Raw genomic sequence first — 18,468 nt, 5'->3', positions numbered from 1 at the left:
ACTTTTAATAGTTTAGTGTCATCTGCAAATTTAATCACCTCACTCATTGTTCCAGTTTACAGATCATTTATAAATAGGTTAATTAGCACCAGTCCCAATATAGATCCCTGCAGCACTCCACTATTTACTCTTCTCCACAGAGAAAAATGACCATTTAACCCTACCCTCTGTTTTCTATCTGATAACCAATTCCTAATCCACAACTGAACTTTTCCACCTATCCCATGGCTTTTTAATTTTCTCAGTAGGAACTTTATCAAACTTTATCAAAAGTGTTCTGAAAATCTAGATACACTACATCAACTGGCTCACCTTTATCCACATGTTTATTCACATCTTCAAAAAAGTCAAAATTGGTGAGGCAAGACCTCCCTCGGCTGAACCCATGCTGACTCTGTCTCATTTTAATCATATTTGTCTACTTGTTCCACAGACTTACCAGTCTGTAATTTCCCAGATATCCCCTAGAATCCTTTTTTAAAATCGTCATTAACATTGGCCACCCACCTTCAAGTACTACAGCCAATTTTAGCGATAGGTTACAGATCACTAACAGCAGGACCAGGTGATTTATCACTTTTTAACTTGTCGATTCACTGAGATTTTTTTCAGTTCCTCCTCATCATCACCCTTGAAAACCATTTCTGGTTCAGGTAGATCTCTTATATCTTCTTCTGTAAAGACTGAAGCAAATGATTAATTTAGGCTTCCTGTTACGAAACTGCAATAGCAGTTTCTAGCGCGAGGAGCTACGCTGAATGGCCTGCATTGTTCCCGACGCTCATTGAGTTCCTGTGAGCATCGGGAGCAACGCAGGCCATTCACTGCGGCTCCCCACACTAGAAACTATCGCAGTTTCATAAAAGAGGGGGTTAGTGTCTCCACTATGGCCTTATCCTCCCTTTTGCTCCTTGATCTTCCAATGGTTCCTATAATATGAGCATCTGTATTTTATGATCATTATAGGGAAATGTTAAAAACTTACTTATTTAAGCAATTTTGGAGGGAATAATGTGGATGCAATATATGTTTCCATTGTTATTTTGTAATTTTCTGTGAAAGCACAGTTCTGTTTATGTTAACTGCATAGTACTACAATGGAGTGTTATGCTATGTTATTGGTTTCCAGGGTAAGAAACATGGAGTACATATTTAGCCTGTGGCGGTGAGCGCTTTTAATATCCACTACTGGCTGTATTCTCAGATATTCAATGCCAGGCCATGTCCGGGCAAAGTCATAGAATATCTGGGTGTGTATGTTGGCTGCTAAAAATTAGGTAATAAAGTGCAACATTCATCCCTTAACCGCACATGCTGAACTGCTTAGACAGGATTAAGTAGTTATCTTTTGTAGTTAAGGGCTGGATTACTAGCATTGGGCAGCGCAAGACAATGGAAAAGAAAGGGCCCAACATCGGTCAGAAGCAGACTGCCTTAATTACTGCTGTTGCTAGTGATCCAGGCAAATTTGGAAGGCTGGGGAGCTGGACCCATTGTGGAGGTGAAGGAAGGGAGTTGTGCTAGATCTGGATAGGGTATAGGGATAGAAGGAGCTAGCGGTGGTGGGTGGGGGGGGATGAAGATATGCTGGACCTTGTTGGGGGGATGTGGCGATGTGCTGGACCTTGTTGGGCAGGATATAGAGATGTGCTAGATCTTGTTTGGGGGAAGGAAATGGGGATGTGCTGCACCTAGTTGGGGAGTATAGGGATGTGTTGGACCTAGTTGGGGGGTGGTATGGGGATGTGCTGGACCTTGTTTGTGGGGGAAGGAGATGGGGATGTGCTGGATTTTGTTGGGGGAGTATGGGAATATGCTAGATCTTGCTAAGGGGATATAGGGATTTGCTGTAGTTTGGGGGGATATGGAGATATACTGGGAAAGGGGGACAAAAGGGGGAGAGTGAGAGAGAGAGACTAAACTAAGAAGGAAAGAGGGGTGAGGTGCTGGACCTGGAGAGGGGGGAAGAAGGGAAGACAAAGATCAGAGAGTTAAGAGGGAGCTATGCCAGACCAGAAAAGATGGAGATACAGGGGTAAGAAAGGGAGAGATGCTGGACCCAAGGTGTGGGGTGAAGATGAAGGGAAGAGAGATGGGAGGGACAAATCATAGAGAAGAGATGCTGGGTGTGGAGTAAGAACAGAGACAGGGACACATAGAGGCAATATTGGAAAAGTGGTGGAAGAAGGACACAGAAGGGGGAAGTGAATATTAGAGGAGGATAGGGATACTAAGAGGCCACATGCAGAACATGTGGGGAAGACAGGAAGAATGATACAGGAGAGATACTGGAAAGGACAGATAGTGATGCAGAGAGAAGATGGATAGTGGACATGGAAAGAAAAAAAATGTGAAGTGGATGGGAGACCCTGGAAAGACAAGAAAAACAAAAGAGAAGGAAACACGTGGACCAAATTGAGTGGAAAAATAAAATGGCCATGCTATAAAGGTAGAAAAAATGTATTTTATTTTGAATTTATTATTTGGAACATATCAACTTTGGGAAATGTGGATCTCTGATATCTTGAACGCTATTCTCTGTCTCTAGTATTGCAGTATATGAAAGTTTGAATTCTTGTGGATTCCATTTCAGTTTTTTGCCTTCATATAACTATAAAGAAAAGAGCTCCTCACTCTGCAGCAAATATAGTGGTACTGGGCAACTAGAAGAAAGGGAGTGTAGAGACCAGTCATGCTGGGGGTGGAAAATGGGGTTGGTGATTGACATGGGGGTGAGAGACAGGAGTTGGGGCTTGGAGAGGGGTCCAATACTGAGATAGGAGGAGGAAGAGATGTTAGTGGTGGGAGAAGGAAAAGAAGGACAGATGTTAGGGAGGAGGGGAAAGTAACATGGGCATATGCAGGGGAAGATGAAAGTAGAAGAACACAGATGGATGATGGGGATAAGGTAGAGAAAAAAATAGAGTGAATAAAGGAGAAGGAGATTCTGATGAAGAAGAGAAGTAAATGTAGAAGAGATGGGACAATAGCTGCTAGGGAAAGAGGAAAAAGAGGCAAAGAGCTAGGAAAACTGCAATGGATAAAAGGTAATATAGGTAAGAAAAAATGGAACTAGGGAAGGTAAAAGGGGGTAAGACATATAATAGGGAGGGGATGAATAACAGAGAAGAAGGTGGGGTGGGTGAGGGGTTGAGAGAATGAGAGAATGAGAGTGAAAGGGAGACATTGGACAGGGGTGCAGAGAAAGTGAGAGATGCTGAATTCAGGGAAGAGAGAAAGGGAAGAGTTACGGTACTAAAAGACTGGAGAATGAGAGGCTGTGGAAAGGGAGAGAGAGATGGACAGTGGGGCACTGGAACGAGGGAAAGAGATGAAAAGCTGGACAGTGCCAAGGTGGTCAGAGGAAATATTCAGTTACACTATCCACTTAGGCCCAGATTTTCTATAGGATGCCAATATCAGTTGTCGCCAATCGTGTGTCAATCACGTGAAGGTGCCCTATAGAGAATCAAACCTCTGTGAAAGATAGACACTAGAAATGTAGGCCAGGGTTTTCCAGGCCTACATTTCTGATCCATATCTTTGTTGTAAATCACGCCTACATAGGTGCTTTAGGTCGCCTAAAAACACTTCCTGCATTAGTCATGCTCATAGTGGCGTTAGGTGGCTTAAATCGCCTACAGAGGTACAATTTCAGTGCCAATTTTTTTAGGTGGCAGTAGGTACCTTGAAATTCAGTTAAAAACATTATCTAAATGGCATTTTTTTTACTGAGATTGGGTGCCTATTGCCGCCTAAAAAAAATCGGTGCTGGTTAGAGAATCCAGGCCTTAGGGCTCCTTTTACTAAGCTGCGCTAGCGGTTTTAGCGCATGCTTAGCTCACGCTGCAATTGAGCTGGCATTAGCTTTTTCGCATAGCGCGGGGGGCAGTGCGCGATTAAAACGCTACCACAGTTTAGTAAAAGGAGCCCTTAGTGTCACAGAATATCTCTGTAATCAGCGTTTATCCAGTTAGAAGCACTAACTAATTTTATTATGGTATGTTAAACTGAGCTCTTCTTTTACTTACTTCCTATTTTTGCTTCTTATTGTTTGAGCATCTTGCATCTCCTTTGTGTTTTTGCAGTAAAGCAGATTAAAGTATATGAGAATAGAAACATAGAAACTTGGTTCTTTGAGTTTGACAGGATATATTGTTTTGCTGATACCCTCTAAGAAGCTGCTTCCCTAGACAGCTGGTCAGTCTTACCTAGTAGTTGGGGCAGCCCTTTCCCCACCCTCATTTTGGATCCTGGGGGGGGGGTGCACCAACTCATCCCTTGCCTTAGGCAGCAGATTGCCTTGAGCCACCTCTGATTTCAGCAGACCCTTGTACAAGAAACAAAAGACCAGGAATGAATGGGCAGCATGCTCAGATTGCTGGTGTGAAGCCTGAGATTGCCTTAGCAGTGGTCACAGAGTAAGAAAGGGATTCTTGCTCTCTAAGAATTGAGTTACAGGATTAGATCCCTTTCTCGCTGGGAAATTTGGGCCTCTTTATTGAATGCTGATGCCTCTTCACAATATTAAAAGACTAATTTTAAAAAGTTTTGTTTATTTCTCATTTTAGATCATTGTAAATATAAAGTACCAGTGCATGGACCAAAATCTCTCTAGCATTCCTACCGAGATCCCTTCCACAGTGCAACAGTTGGATCTCAGCTTCAATCCACTTCTTCGGCTGACCCCCAAATACTTTGCTAAATTTCCTTCTCTACAGGTGCTGGATCTTACAAGGTAAGAGCTACTTCTTGTGCTATTAATAGAGGGTTAAATACTCTGTCCAACCATTACTATTTGTTGAAGCAAAGAAGCCTAGATAAGGATCAGGAGACCATAATGGCAAATCTCAATTGTTATCTGTAGCATATGAGGTTGCCACCAACCAAGAAATCCCACTTGTGATGTTACTAGCATACAGGCTTGGCATCAGTGGTGGATGCAAACAGAGCAGTTGCCCTTGGTCTCCAGCCATGTCTAACAATCTCCAAGCCTACATGACACAGAAGAAGGCGTGGAAGGCCATTTTTGAAAAGGGCATTTAAGTCCGCTTTGGAGGTTTCGCGCAAGACGTCCAAATTCAGAGGTTCCAAAATATCCATTTTTGAAAGGTGAACTGCTAAATGCCCCCCAATTTTTTTAATCATCTACTTGGACATCTTGGCCAACAAGATGTCCAAAGGACAGCCAACCTTAGGATTCCTAACTTTATACCCTATTTTTGACCACAGAAATGTCTAAAATAGAGAGTTGTGCGGGGACTAGAAATCCCACCCATCCCCACTCATCCCCATCAAAGTCCCACCCATCCCCACCCGTCCCCGTGAAGAATCCCTCCATCCCCACCGTCCCCATGAGGAATCCCCTCTATCCCCACCCGTCCCCACGAGGAATCCCCTCCATCCCCGCTCGTCCCTATAAACTTCAGAAATAGTTATTTCATTTAATTATGCTACTGAATTAAAGGCTCTGGTAGAAACCCATTTACAAATAAGCAAAGAGACTTTATTAATTTGGAAATATTAATTGGGAAGAATACATACTTTGTAAATGGGTTTCTACTAGAGCCTCTAATGTTTATAAATTTTTATCAACACAACTAATATACTACTTTATCCTGAAGCAAAAAAAAAAAAAAAAGAAATATAATTTTTTTCCTACCTTTGTTGCCTGGTTTCTGTTTTCCTCATTTTCTCATTCAATTCCTTCCATCTACTATCTCTCTTCTCTCTATGTCTTCCATTTGCTCTGTTAGTGTGCCTCTCCCTTTCTCCCCCCTTCCAAATTGGTCTGGCACCCATCTTCTTCACCTCCACTCCCCCCATAGTCTGGCATCTCTGTCTTCTTCCCTGCCAGCTTCTTCGCCCCACTCTCTCTTCCCCATTCCATTTCAGCGTCCTTCTCCCCCCCATCTTCCCCATGTCCTGTCAGCATCCTTCTCCTCCCTCTGTCTTCCCCATGTCCTTTCAGCGTCCTTCTCCCCGTCTTCCCCATGTCCTTTCAGAGTCCTTCTCCCCCCCCATCTTTCCCATGTCCTTTCAGCGTCCTTCTCCCCCCGTCTTCCTACCTGTCCTGCCGCAGCACACATCTGACCAGAAGTCTTCCCGATGTCAGCGCTGACGTCGGAAGGAGGGAGGGCTTTGCTTAAGCCCTCCCTCCAACATCAGCGCTGACATCGTGGAAGACTTCCAGTCGGCTGTGTGCTGCAGCAGGACAGATAGGGAACAGAAGACGAGCCTCGCGGCTCGAGTGCATCCAACCCCGCAGGAATCCCACAACCCTAGGGGGCATCCCCACGGGATCCCCGTGACCCGAAGGGGGAACCCACAGGATCCCCGCGGGTCCCGTGGGATTCCCGTCGTCCCCGTTCCTGTGCAGCTCTGTAGTCTAAATCCAAAATGGCCAAATCCAAATCATTTGGACATGGGAAGGATCAGCATTGTAATGGACTGGCCACAAGGACTTCCCAACAGAGTAGTGGGATACCTTAGAGGACACTGCTGTGAATTTCACATAGAGGGTGCCAGATATACTTCCTTGTCATAACAGCTGATGAATCCAGAGACTATTTTTTATTTTTATTTTATTTTTTTTTATTTTTTTATTTTATTTTATTTATTTAGATTTTTATCCCGTCCTCCCAATAGCTCAGAACGGTTTACAAATGAACATACACAGTAGGGAGTAATTAGACATATAAGTAGTACAACAGGTTTAGTGATTGGATTTATAGTTTTTGGAGAGAATTAAATACAGGGAGAGTTAGCAGAAAGAGAGAAGGGGGAAATACAGTAGTTTAGTTTAAGGAAAGTTATAAGCGTTTAGGTACAATTTGTTAGTGGATAGAGTAAGAGAGGGTCATACTGGAATTTCGGGAAGGTGGTAGGAGAGTGGAGGGTGGGGCCTAAGGGGGGGGATTATGTCCATCAATTAGCAGCAGGAGATAGAGAGCGCTGAATTGACCTTGGGTATATCTTGGATACACATCCTCCTGGCCAATCAGTATACTCTATCTCCAGCAAGTTGAGGATGGGTTTCTAACAGCTCCTGGATTCTGCAGTGGATTTCAGCCAGACTTGGCTGCAGCTACTAGCACCAGTTTCCTAGATCTGAAAAATGGCTGCTATCGTTCTGGTTCCTGGTTTTGGCTCCTGAGGACGAAAGGCTATTTGCTCCTGTTGCTGTGGCTTCAGTGGAGCCTAGGGGCATTGGCCATACTGAGCCAACTTTAGGGGCAACCCGCCCAGGTCCCTTCCCCACTCTCCCAGCCGGTGGAGAGAAGAAGAAAAAGCTGATGTGGTCAGAGGGTCCTTTCTCATAAGAAGAAAAGCCTGACCATGGGTGCCGGCACAGTTCCCTGTGCGCTGTAGCACTAACACTTCTCTCTTTGCCTCCCTTTGCCGTGCAGGGGCACGTGAGTACTTGGCTTAGGCCTCAGTAAAGAGACATGTTTCTGTGGCTTAGGCCTCAGTTGAGAAATGTTCCTGTGCATGTTCCTGGGGGCGTAGACCTCAGTTGTGAAATGTTCCTGGGGCTTTAGGCCCTTGTTATGAAATGTTGCTGTGCATGTTCCTGGGGCTTTAGGCCTCAGTTGAGAAATGTTCCTGCGCATGTTCCTGGGGCTTTAGGCCTCAGTTGAGAAATGTTGCTAGGGCTTTAGGCCTTAGTTGAGAAGTGTTCCTACGCATGTTCCTGGGGCTTTAGGCCTGAAATGGTCCTGCGCTTGTTCCTGGGGCTTTAGGCCTTAGTGGAGAAATGCTCCTGCGCATGCTCCTGGGGATTTAGGCCTCAGTGAAGAAATGCTCCTGTGCATGGTCCTGGGGCTTTTGGCCTCAGTGGAGAAGTGCTCCTGTTTATGTTCCTGGGGCTTTTGGCTTCAGTGAAGAAATGCTCCTGTGCATGTTCCTGGGGCTTGGGCCTCAGTTGAGTTTTAGTCCTGGGGCTTCAGACTCAGATGTGAAATCTTCCTGTGGCTTAGGCCTCAGTTTAAAAAAAAAAAAGATTCTGGTGGCTTAAGCCTAGGATGGGACATGGCCCTTTGGCATAGGCCTCAGTAGAGGTCGATTTCTGGAGCTGGCCTCAGTTGAGAGCCCTTCCTGTGGCCTCAGAGGTAAGATCTTCCTGTGGTTTTAGACCTTAGAGGTGAGATCTTCCTGTGGCTTTAGGCCTCAGTAGTTAGATCTGGTGGCTTGGGGCCTCAGAGGTAGGATATTCCTGTGGCTTAGGCCTCAGATGTACAATATTCATATGGCTTCGGCCTCAGTGATAAGATATTCCTGTGCCTTAGGCCTCAGCAAGAAAAATGTTCCTATGGCTGAGGCCTCAGTTAGCACAATATTTCTGCGGCTTACGGCCTCAGATGAGACGTGTTCGTTTGGCTTAGGCCTCGGTAGAGGAAGATTCCTATGGCTCAGTTGAGGCCTCAGTTGAGAATTATTCCTGTGGCTTATGCATCAGAGGTAAGTTCTTCTAGTGGCCTAGCCCTCAGAGGTGACGTCTGCCTGTGGCTGAGACCACAACAAGGAACATTCTTGTGGCTTAGGCCTCTGAGGTGAAGTATGCCTGTAGCTGAGTCCACTGATGGGTAATATTCTTGTGCCTTAGTCCTCAGAGGTGAGATCTTCCAGTGGCTTGGGCCTTGGAGGTGAGATCTTCCTGTGGCTTAGACCGCAGATGAGTCAATTTCATGTGGCTCAGGCTTCAGTGAAGAAAATTTCCTGGGGTTTAGGCCTCAGATGGGATATGCTGCTGTGCATTTCGGAGGTAGTTTGAAATGTCAGAGAGGAATGTACTGCTGCATTCTCTGAATAATCCAACCACAAATAACCTAATATCAACAAGGGTAAATAATATAGGAACCTTAAAAAAACAAACAAACCTTTTTGTAAAACAAATACTGAAGGAGAATTATATAATGTGAATGGGGAGACATGAGTGTCCAAACAATAACTGGGTCAAAGTGACCTTCTGGAGCTTCCGTGTTAATGAAATCACTGCTAAATAGCAATCACTCATTAAATGCTCCACACCTAAACCTATTTTTTTTTTCCCTAGTAATGCATATGTGAATGCAAACTGCAAGTATAATTACAAACATCCATATAATATGGTTTAAAACCAATCTTGATTATTGGTCAATGCCATTAATATCTCTGACTCAATCACTGGTTGGTGTCATAAATAAGGTCATTATCCTTGCAATAAATAACCTCACATAGTTAGAGTGGTGATGTGAAAAAAATGCACTTATCTCAGAGAGCTTTAGAACATTATTATACAGGCTGTTCCACGAGTTGTTCCATAAACTGTGCTCTTAATTCTAGATGTCAATGGTTGTGTGGCGTTTTTAATCAATGATAAAGCCACTGGAGTGGAGGTGTGACCTATTGGTTAGAGCAGTTGCCTCAGCACCCTGAGGTTGTACTATAAGTTCAATTTCCTTTGCAGCCTCTTGTGACTCTGGGCAAGGCACTTAACACTTCATTGCCCCAGATATAAAATAATTACCTGTCTAAAATATGTAAATTGTTTTGATTGTGTAACCACACAGAAAAAGCAGTATACAAGTCCTATTCCCTTTACCCTATTACCGTATACTTTATACTCAAATATAAACTGAGATTTTTGGGCTAAAAAATTATCCCAGAAATGGGGTCCCCAGAGCCAGTCAGGAAGCCGCTCAGCACCGCGCAACAGCACCAAAACGCATTCCTGCTCAGTGCTGCTCAGCGGATGAACAAACCAGAACTCATGGCAGTCACCGACTGACCGGGTTAGCAGCGGAGCAGGAGTACAGAAAGCTTACTCCTGCCCGCTGCACCTCTAGACCACCAGGGATCGGTAGAGGAGGTACGACAGACAGGGCAGGGAGGGGGGACAGGGTGCAGAGCCTGGGAGGGAGGGGGCTGGATGCAGAGTCTGACAGGGTAAGGAAGAGGGCTGAGTGCCGAGCCTGATGGGGGGAGGGAAGGAAGGAAGGCGGCTGGGTGCAGATCCTGATAGGGGAGAGAGGGAGGGAGGGAAGGTATCTGGGTGCAGTGTCTGGCAGGGAGGGGGGCTGGTGTAGAGCCTGGCAGGGGATGGAGGGAAGTGGGCTGGGTGCAGAGCCTGACAGGGCAGGGCACTTGAATATTAAGCCACCTGACATATTCGAGTCAACCATTTTTCCTCCTTTTGGGAGGGGAAATGGGGGACTCGACTTATATTCAGATCAACTTATATTCGAGTATATACAGTAGGTAGGCATGTATTTTCATTGTAAAATTGACAGTGTGCCTATATATCCCCCATTGGTAAGTTTGTGGGTGGAAGACTCCTGCTTAGCTTAGAGGGAACAGTACACCACTGTATAGGGTACAGGTAGCTAGAGAAGTTTTTGCAGTAAGAGTGTGAGGTGATCAGGCCATTTGCAGCCCTCTATCAATCATGCTACAACAGAGCATAACACTAAAGCAGTGTCTTGCAAACTTTCCAGCCGGCAGCACACTAAATCCAGTTACCTGGCCGGAAGGCACCCAAAAGTGTGTGTTCGTCGATGCAATGATGTCCATGCATGCGTGGAGGCCCATCTGGCCACAACCTGCTTGGGAGGAGGGGAGGTGCAGGGAGAGGAGAGGAGGAGGAATGCCGGTGAGGAAGACAGTTATCTGTTCCGGCTGACTGCATACAGGATGCTAGAGGCATGTCCTGCAGGCAGGCAGTCGGCGCGGAGGACTCTCCCCCCCCTCGCCAGTGTGTTGCAGCACACCTGAAATCTCAGGAGGCACATTGGGGTGCCACGGCACACAGTTTGCAATACACTGCACTAAAGCAAACATTCTACTTTTTTTGGTTTTGCCAGGTGCTAGTGACCTGGATTGGCCACTATGTGGATGGGCTACTGGGTTAGATGGACCATTGGTCTGACCCAGATAAGCTATTCTTATGTTCTTATGTTGTTCCTGTAAGACTTTGAGAACAGTTTTGGATTTCAGATATGCATGATTCATACTCTCAGAAGACCACACAGTGCAGTCTTTACATCAGTTATCAAAACAAATTCCTTTAGAATATTGACTCATATGACATAGGGGGGAAACTATACTGGAGGAGCAGTGCCTACAGCATTGGGCTATGAGGAGGACAAGGGTAAACTGGAGAACAGGTTGAAGAGATGAAGCTGAGATTGTCAGTGAAGAGACAAACTGGCGAAGGGGCTTATTCCTGGTGGAAGCAAAGATTAAAAGAATGTGTGGTGGTGGGGTAGATGAATTGGGAGAAAGTGTATGTAGGGAGATGAGCTCAGAGCTGAACCCAGTGGTGCAGAAAGAGGGGAGCTGGGGGATGGTCCACCCCGGGTGCCATTTTGGTAGGGACGCCGGCACCTGTCCTCTCTTCCTCCCCCCTCGCTCTTTCCTGTTCCCCCTGATGCGTGCATGCGCCCCTTCCCTTCCCTCATACCTTTTTAATTTTCTGGGTGTGAGCAGCATCACAGACTTGCTACCCGCATCGGTGTCGGCTTTCTCTGACATCACTTCTGGAGCTTGCGCCTAGGAAGTGACATCAGATTGATAGCAGACACGACGTGGGCAGCAAATTCATGATACTGCTCGTGCCAGGAAAATTAAAGAGGTATGGGGGAAGGAAAGGGGATGCGCCTGGCAGGGAGGTCAGGAAGGAGCAGTGGGTAGAGAAGAGGATGGGGAGGGGTGCTACCACCCCAGGCACCCCTCACCCTTGCTACGTCACTGGCTGAAACTACCACTAGGCAGAAGACGTGTCTGTCTAGGTAGAATTTGGAGGATAGCAGTGACTTGCTGACATGGCGGGATAGCCATATTTCAAAGCTTCTGTTATGATGAGAAAATATAATACAAATAGATGTTAATTTGGGGAATGTTTATATTATTAACCTGCACTATGAGTCAGCACTGTATAATATTTCAGGCCAATTTATTTAGAACATTAAGGAAGAAATAGATTCTTATTTTTACAGAACAAGTTTATTTACAAAATTATGCAGGCAATTTTAGCTATCAATTTAGGGATCTTTACTCAAAGAGAATGTGTCACAAGATAAAATATTGTTAGAGAGAGAGAGAGAGACTGATTAATTATGCTGGAAGAAAGAAACTCACTCTGGTAATGGAGGTCTTGTGTCTGCAGAGGATAGTTTGAGGAGATGATGGTCCCTTGCTGGAAGAAAAGTTCTCTAGTTGCAGAATGGCTGGGAGTGGGACAGGGAGACTTAGATGTGGAGGAGATGTCTAGCACAGTGTGTTGCAGGTCTAGCGGTGATCCAAAGAAGGAAGGATCTTAGGTGAATCTGCCCCTAGAAGTCAGATGTTATGTAGTAATTCGATCAGGAACTGGTTTCTGTTCTGGGTCTTGGTGATGTAATCTGATTTGATTGTTCCCCAACCTTCAGCACGTTCAGAGCATGAGATGGGCATATTGGAGGCATGTTATGGGTGGGCTTTGGGCAATGTCAAGGGCGGGTTAGACATGGACGTCTTGCAGCAATAATCAAACATTTTGCAAGACATCCTGGACAGAACTTATACGTTTGGAACTAGACCTGTTTTAGAAGGCTCTAAGTGCCACAAAGGTGCCCAAACTGACCAGATGACTACTGCATTCATCAAGGTAAGACATCCCCACACTCCCTCAGTGCTCAAGGACCTCCTCACACCCACAAAAATCAGAATACAAATGTATATACCTGTCTCCTAAATATCAGCACTTGGTATAGGAAAGCCTAGTAGAGCTGCACACAGTTGTCTTAAGTAGCCTGGTGGGTGAACCATAGAGAGAAGTCCCATAACCCACTCTAACCACTACATTCATGGTGGAAAATGTAAGCCTCCCCCCAAACCCTACTCTAATGCCATATAGGTGCCACCTTCAACCATAAGGGCTATTGGAGTTGTAGACATGTGGGTATAATAGGTTTTGGGGGGTTCATCATAACCTATAAGGGAGTTCTGGTGAGATGTTTTTATGTCACTCATTTTGTGAAGTTCATAGCAGTGCCCTCTAAGGTGCCCCACTGCTATGTTGCCATGTTTGGGTAGCCAATCCATTACAGGACTGGCCCCTCCCATGTCCAAATGGTCTTGTACTGTGGGTTTGGGACTTGGATAAAATTTTGATCAAAAATGTGGTATAAAGATAGACATCCTGACAGTCTGGGCGTTCCAAATGCCGGACGTCCAGATAGAGGATTTTCAATAAAAAAAATTCTAGACATATGGTGGTTTGCCTTTTGAAATAGGCATTTTATTAATGCTTAGCGCCATATATCCAAATCGGACTTAGATGTATGTTTTGAAAATGCCCCTCCACGTATTCAGTGCATGAACCGTCTTTATTCAAAGACTTTACAAATTGTTTACATTTTTATACCAGGAGAAAGGAAGTAGACAAATAGTTGTGAAACAAATGTGATCATACACACAAAAAAATTATGGGTAATTTAAATACATAAATTTCCCATTCAAAAAAGAAAGCTGATTATGGCATCCCGATTCTGCAGAAGAGATCTTTTAAATAGCAGCAAAAAAAATTAATAAATTCAGCCACTAGAAACTAGAGCTGAGGCGTTCTATCCAATGCAATTTTCTGAAACAGCACCCGAAATAACCCCAGGAACAGGTCAAAAAACCCAAGGCATCAAGATTTTTTTTTTTGCCTGTGTTATGAGTCTAATTTATGAGCCTAATGCTGAAAATCATAACCTCCTAACTGTCTTCCTCGTCCTAAATCCACCTCTGTTACCACCAACATTTTATGCACCTACATTTAGTAGTTTAGTGAAATTTTGAGCATAAATTTAGACAGGGCTGGCTCAAGAGATTATGGCACACCAGTACATGCCCTGCCAACCCCTCCCCCCCCCAAGCCAGTTACATCCTCCCTTCTGATGCTATTGCCCGGACCCAGCAGGATGTGGTTTCATAGGCAAGATGCTGCGAGGCTGGAGGGCCAGTATCAGTGTCGAGCAGTAGCATCTGAAGAGGGAAATGCTGCATTTCCCTCCTCTGATAGTGACGCTTGTCCTGCCCCTTTGTAGCAGCTGGCCTATGAATCTATGACATGCCAGGAACAGGCAGCAGCAGCAGAAGAAGAAGTAGGAGGAAGAGGAGGGAAGTGTTCAAGCCGCATAGTAGCTTAACTTATGGGCTAATAGCAACAAGACCCTGAGCATTTGGTAGCCTTTTTGCTCTGGCATCCTGGGCCAGAGCTTTACCTAGATCATAGGTTAAACTGACCCTGAATTTAGGCAATTAGTCCTAGTACATTTTTTAGATATATAACTATCAAAGTTAGGAGCATAAATCCTTAAATTTTAAACACATTTCTATTCGTTTCACAGAACCTGAGATGTTTTCTATCCTTTGTGTATTAGGTGCAGCATAGACATCATGGAAGATGATTCATTTGGGGGTCTGAGGAAATTAACTGTCCTGATCTTGACTGGAAACACTCTTCGGCATCTGGGTGACAGAGTTTTCTGTGGCTTGCTATCTTTGCAGAAACTCTTGGCTGTGAATATGAATTTATCCTCTCTGTATGACCTCCCCATTGGACATTTGTTAAGTCTACAAGAGCTCAACCTTCGAAGCAACAATATCAAATCATTAAAAATTCCTGAATCTTTCTACAATCTGACATCCCTTCAAGTACTAGACCTGCATGGCAACAACGTTTCAGACATTGTCATTGAAGACTTGAATGTTCTCACAGAGGTGAATATGTGCAACCTTACTATAATTCTCTCCAATAATATAATAAATCACATTGAACCTGGAACATTCAAAGGCATTCACATTCACAAACTCTCTTTGAGAAACAGTTTTCAGAATAACAGCATTATGAGAACATGCCTCCATGGGTTAGAGGGCTTACAGGTCAACAAACTGGAGTTTGGGAGCTACCATGATATTAATTCAAAAATCAAATTTGAAGATGGTCTTTTAGATGGCTTATGTCAAGTGGAGTTCCAGGAGGTAATTCTTATTTGCTTCAGTGATATTTTCATTGAAAAGCATACCTTGTTTGACTGTCTAAGCAATGCTTCTTCTATTCGAATAGTCAACTCTGATCTTGTGAAGTTAAGAGCAATTCCAAAATTTGCCAGACTTAGCTATTTAGAAATTAAGAACTGTCTTACTATGGATGAGTCTATGACAAAACTGGTCAACTGGCATACACTGAAGACTGTGAAGGTCACAAAATGTTCTAAAACTATCATTTCCATACCCAAGTTCTATGGGCAGGTCCAATATGTATCATTGGACCTTACCCATAACCAGATGATCTTCAAAGAATGTTGTAGCATTAATGACCTTGGGTCATCATATCTTATGTATCTGAATTTGAGCTTTAACTCGCTCATCACAATAACATCTGATTTTGAGGGCTTGCATGAGCTACTGTCCTTGGACGTTCAGTACACTAAAATTACAAGAATTGGTATGGTACCCACATTTCTTACTCTTGGCAAACTTCTCTATCTTGATCTCTCCAACAGCAGGACACATTTCTTTATACAGTGTGCTTTCTGTGGCCTTAAAAGCTTAGAAGTTCTGAAGATATCTGGCAATTCCTTTGAGGGAAACATCCTGTCCCAGATGTTTAAAAATTTGACACATCTCAAAGTCTTGGATATTTCTAATTGCAAACTTGAAGGAATGTCCTCAAGTGCATTTGCTGACCTTACGGAATTGCAGGAAATCAGAATCAGCCACAACAAGCTCATGGAGTTTGAACCAATGGTCTATGCACCTCTTTTGTCCCTTTCTATCTTGGATTTGAGTTATAACCAGTTGCCTTTTCTTCCAGAGAATGCCTTAGAATCTCTGACAAGGCTCTTGATTCATTTGGACATTTCACAAAATCCATTTGACTGCTCTTGTACCCATTTAAGCTTTCTGCAGTGGACGCAAAAGCAGAAAAGACTATTGCAGAACATCCAGTCCATGACCTGCTCCAGCCCCAGTCATTTCAACAGTGTCAAGGTGATGAATGCGACTATTTCTTCCTGTTATACCACATTCAACTTGACTCCTCTAGCTGTCTCAGTAGGTGTGCTACTTCCAGTAGCTCTGACAGCATTTCTAGTTTATAAATGCTATGCCCAACACTACTACAGACTGGTCCTCAGTCGATTCTGCATTGACTCCACAGAAGAAGAAGACAAGTATGATGCTTTTGTCATTTTTTCCAGCAAAGATGAGGAATGGGTGATGACTGAACTGGTGGAAAAACTTGAAGGGGGATTGCCCCCTTTCCGTCTTTGCTTACATTTCAGAGATTTTACTCCAGGGGTGTCCATTGCATCCAACATCATCCAGGAAGGATTTCTAAAGAGTCGGAATGCCATTGTAATTATCTCTGATCACTTCATGGAAAGCAGATGGTGTGGCTTTGAGTTTGAACTTGCCCTGTCTTGGCAGTTTCTGGAGGGCAATGCTAGTATTATTGTGATTGTCTTAGAGAAAGTAAACAAATCTCAGCTGCGACAAATGCTGGGACTCCATAAGTACTTACGCAGAAACACATACTTGGAATGGAAAAAGAACAAATTAGACCAGCATATATTCTGGACGCGGCTGAGAAATGCTTTAATGGATGGCAGGTCATGGAATACCAGAAGAAGGGAATCTTCATAGCATATTTTGAAAGACTGAAAACCGAGTCGCAGATACTTGAGGAGAAAGAGGGCTGTGTTTCCCTCCATTAAGGCATGTCTCTGTCTTTTGGGAGAATGGGCACATGTGTATTTTTACTTCCTCTTATAACTTGTCTATAATACAGCTTGTGTGAGAATTCCACATTGAGAACATCAAGGGATATTGGTATGAGTTAGAGCTGCTACAAAAGAGTACATTTGGTAGTTGATGGATGTATCTCAGATAAGGAAAAAGGAAGTAAAGGGAGTCATCTTATAAGACAAGGACTGAGACAGTTTTAATATTAACTACAAAGGAGATTACAGAATAGTTAGGTACCTTTTATACATATAAAAGAGATTTCCAGGTGTAAATCAGCATTCATATAGATATATATAAGCAAGAATTTTGGAAATGGTGCTATTTCTATCTGGAAGCAGCAGTATACATAAATGCAATAAGGTGTGTTTTGGGCATAGTTTGAGTGGTCCTTCAAAGTATATATGTAATCCATATTTTACAATGGCAATATGTACAGATGAAGGGCAATTCTATAAACTGGCCATTCATATTTACTGCCAAGCTACCCACATAAATGTACAGAATACTGCAATATAGGTTTGCACTTGTGCACATTTACACATAAGGGTCGCTATTAAAAGTGATTTAACCAGCCAAAAATGGCTTCTGGTTGGTTAAATTGCTTACTCAGGACTAACCACTAACTTTTAGCAGTACTTACCCAGTTAATGCAGCTGAAAATAACCAAGTGCTGAAATGAATGCTGGCTCTTTTGGGGGCATTCTGAGGCACCGTTTAGACTTGGCCAGTTCAGTGCCAATATTTGTGAAAAGTTCTAATGTCCTTGCCATCAAATACTTGTGGGTTTGTTTGGGTTTTTTGTTTGTTTGTTTTTGTGGTATATTTTATAAAAAGCTCCATGATTGTGGTATATTTTATAAAAAGCTCCATGGTATATTTTATAAAAAGCTCCATGATTTGTTTGGTTTTTTTTAAATAAAAAGTTCCATAGTGCTCCTTTTTAAAATGGTTAATGTTTTTGAATGCACAGACATCCATTTTCTAATCTTGATGCCTGGAACATTACCTTCAAGTAGACAAGATGGGCCTGAGGCATTGTACAGAACTGGACATGTAACCTCTTACTGTGAAACCTGAAAACTCCTTAATCAATTAACATGCCTTAAACTCAAAAGCTCAGATTGCATGTCTTAGGGGCTAAAAGCATGATAAATATGTATTAAGATACAGTGCTACAGCTCTATCTATTAACATTAGATATGTTACAGCTGGAGTGACCACAACTGATACCCACGTTGAATGGACAGCTAGTCCTATCATAAGTTCTGTTGCACTATTATACTCTTGTAATGCTTTAAGCTGCACAAGAAAGACAGCTATTCTGTAAAACTTATAATCTTTTGAAGACACAGTCAAGACAAGTAATAGCTTTCAGAAAATGTATTTATTATTGTATTGATGATTAAATCTGTCTTGTGCTGTTTGTTATACCAATGATATTTTGTTTAAACAAATGTTAAATTATACTAATGTGACCTTTTTTTTTAGCAGTCTTTGGTTTAAAAGAAACTCACAATTATGCAGAAACTTGGAATATGATTGTGGGTAAAGATGTCTAAAGTACAAGTTGCCCATAAGATAAATAGAGTCAATAAATCTCTAGCACCAATTTGGGAACCACTGAATTAGTAAAAGTATTGCCTCTTTATCCTATATCAGAAATATCAACCCATTTCAACAACTGCTGGGAGTGTATTAAACCTTCCCCACAAA

At 43.3% G+C, this 18,468-nt stretch overlaps 1 protein-coding gene across 1 annotated transcript in view; it reads left to right on the top strand.

Moving 5' to 3' along the window:
• TLR4 (toll like receptor 4) overlaps positions 1 to 18,219 on the top strand; it is a 66,447-nt gene extending 48,228 nt beyond the window's left edge. Inside the window, exons 3-4 of the mRNA XM_033959810.1 lie at positions 4,572 to 4,738; positions 14,388 to 18,219. Coding sequence (XP_033815701.1) covers positions 4,572 to 4,738; positions 14,388 to 16,653 — 2,433 coding nt within the window. The 3' untranslated portion in view covers positions 16,654 to 18,219. The remainder of the gene's footprint in view (positions 1 to 4,571; positions 4,739 to 14,387) is intronic.
• Positions 18,220 to 18,468: the final 249 nt, after the last annotated feature.

This window comes from Geotrypetes seraphini, chromosome 10, assembly GCF_902459505.1.
Source record: "Geotrypetes seraphini chromosome 10, aGeoSer1.1, whole genome shotgun sequence".
NCBI classification, from domain to species: Eukaryota; Metazoa; Chordata; class Amphibia; order Gymnophiona; family Dermophiidae; genus Geotrypetes; species Geotrypetes seraphini.
Note: the sequence above shows the minus strand (reverse complement) of the source record. Positions and strands in the feature narration are given on the sequence as shown.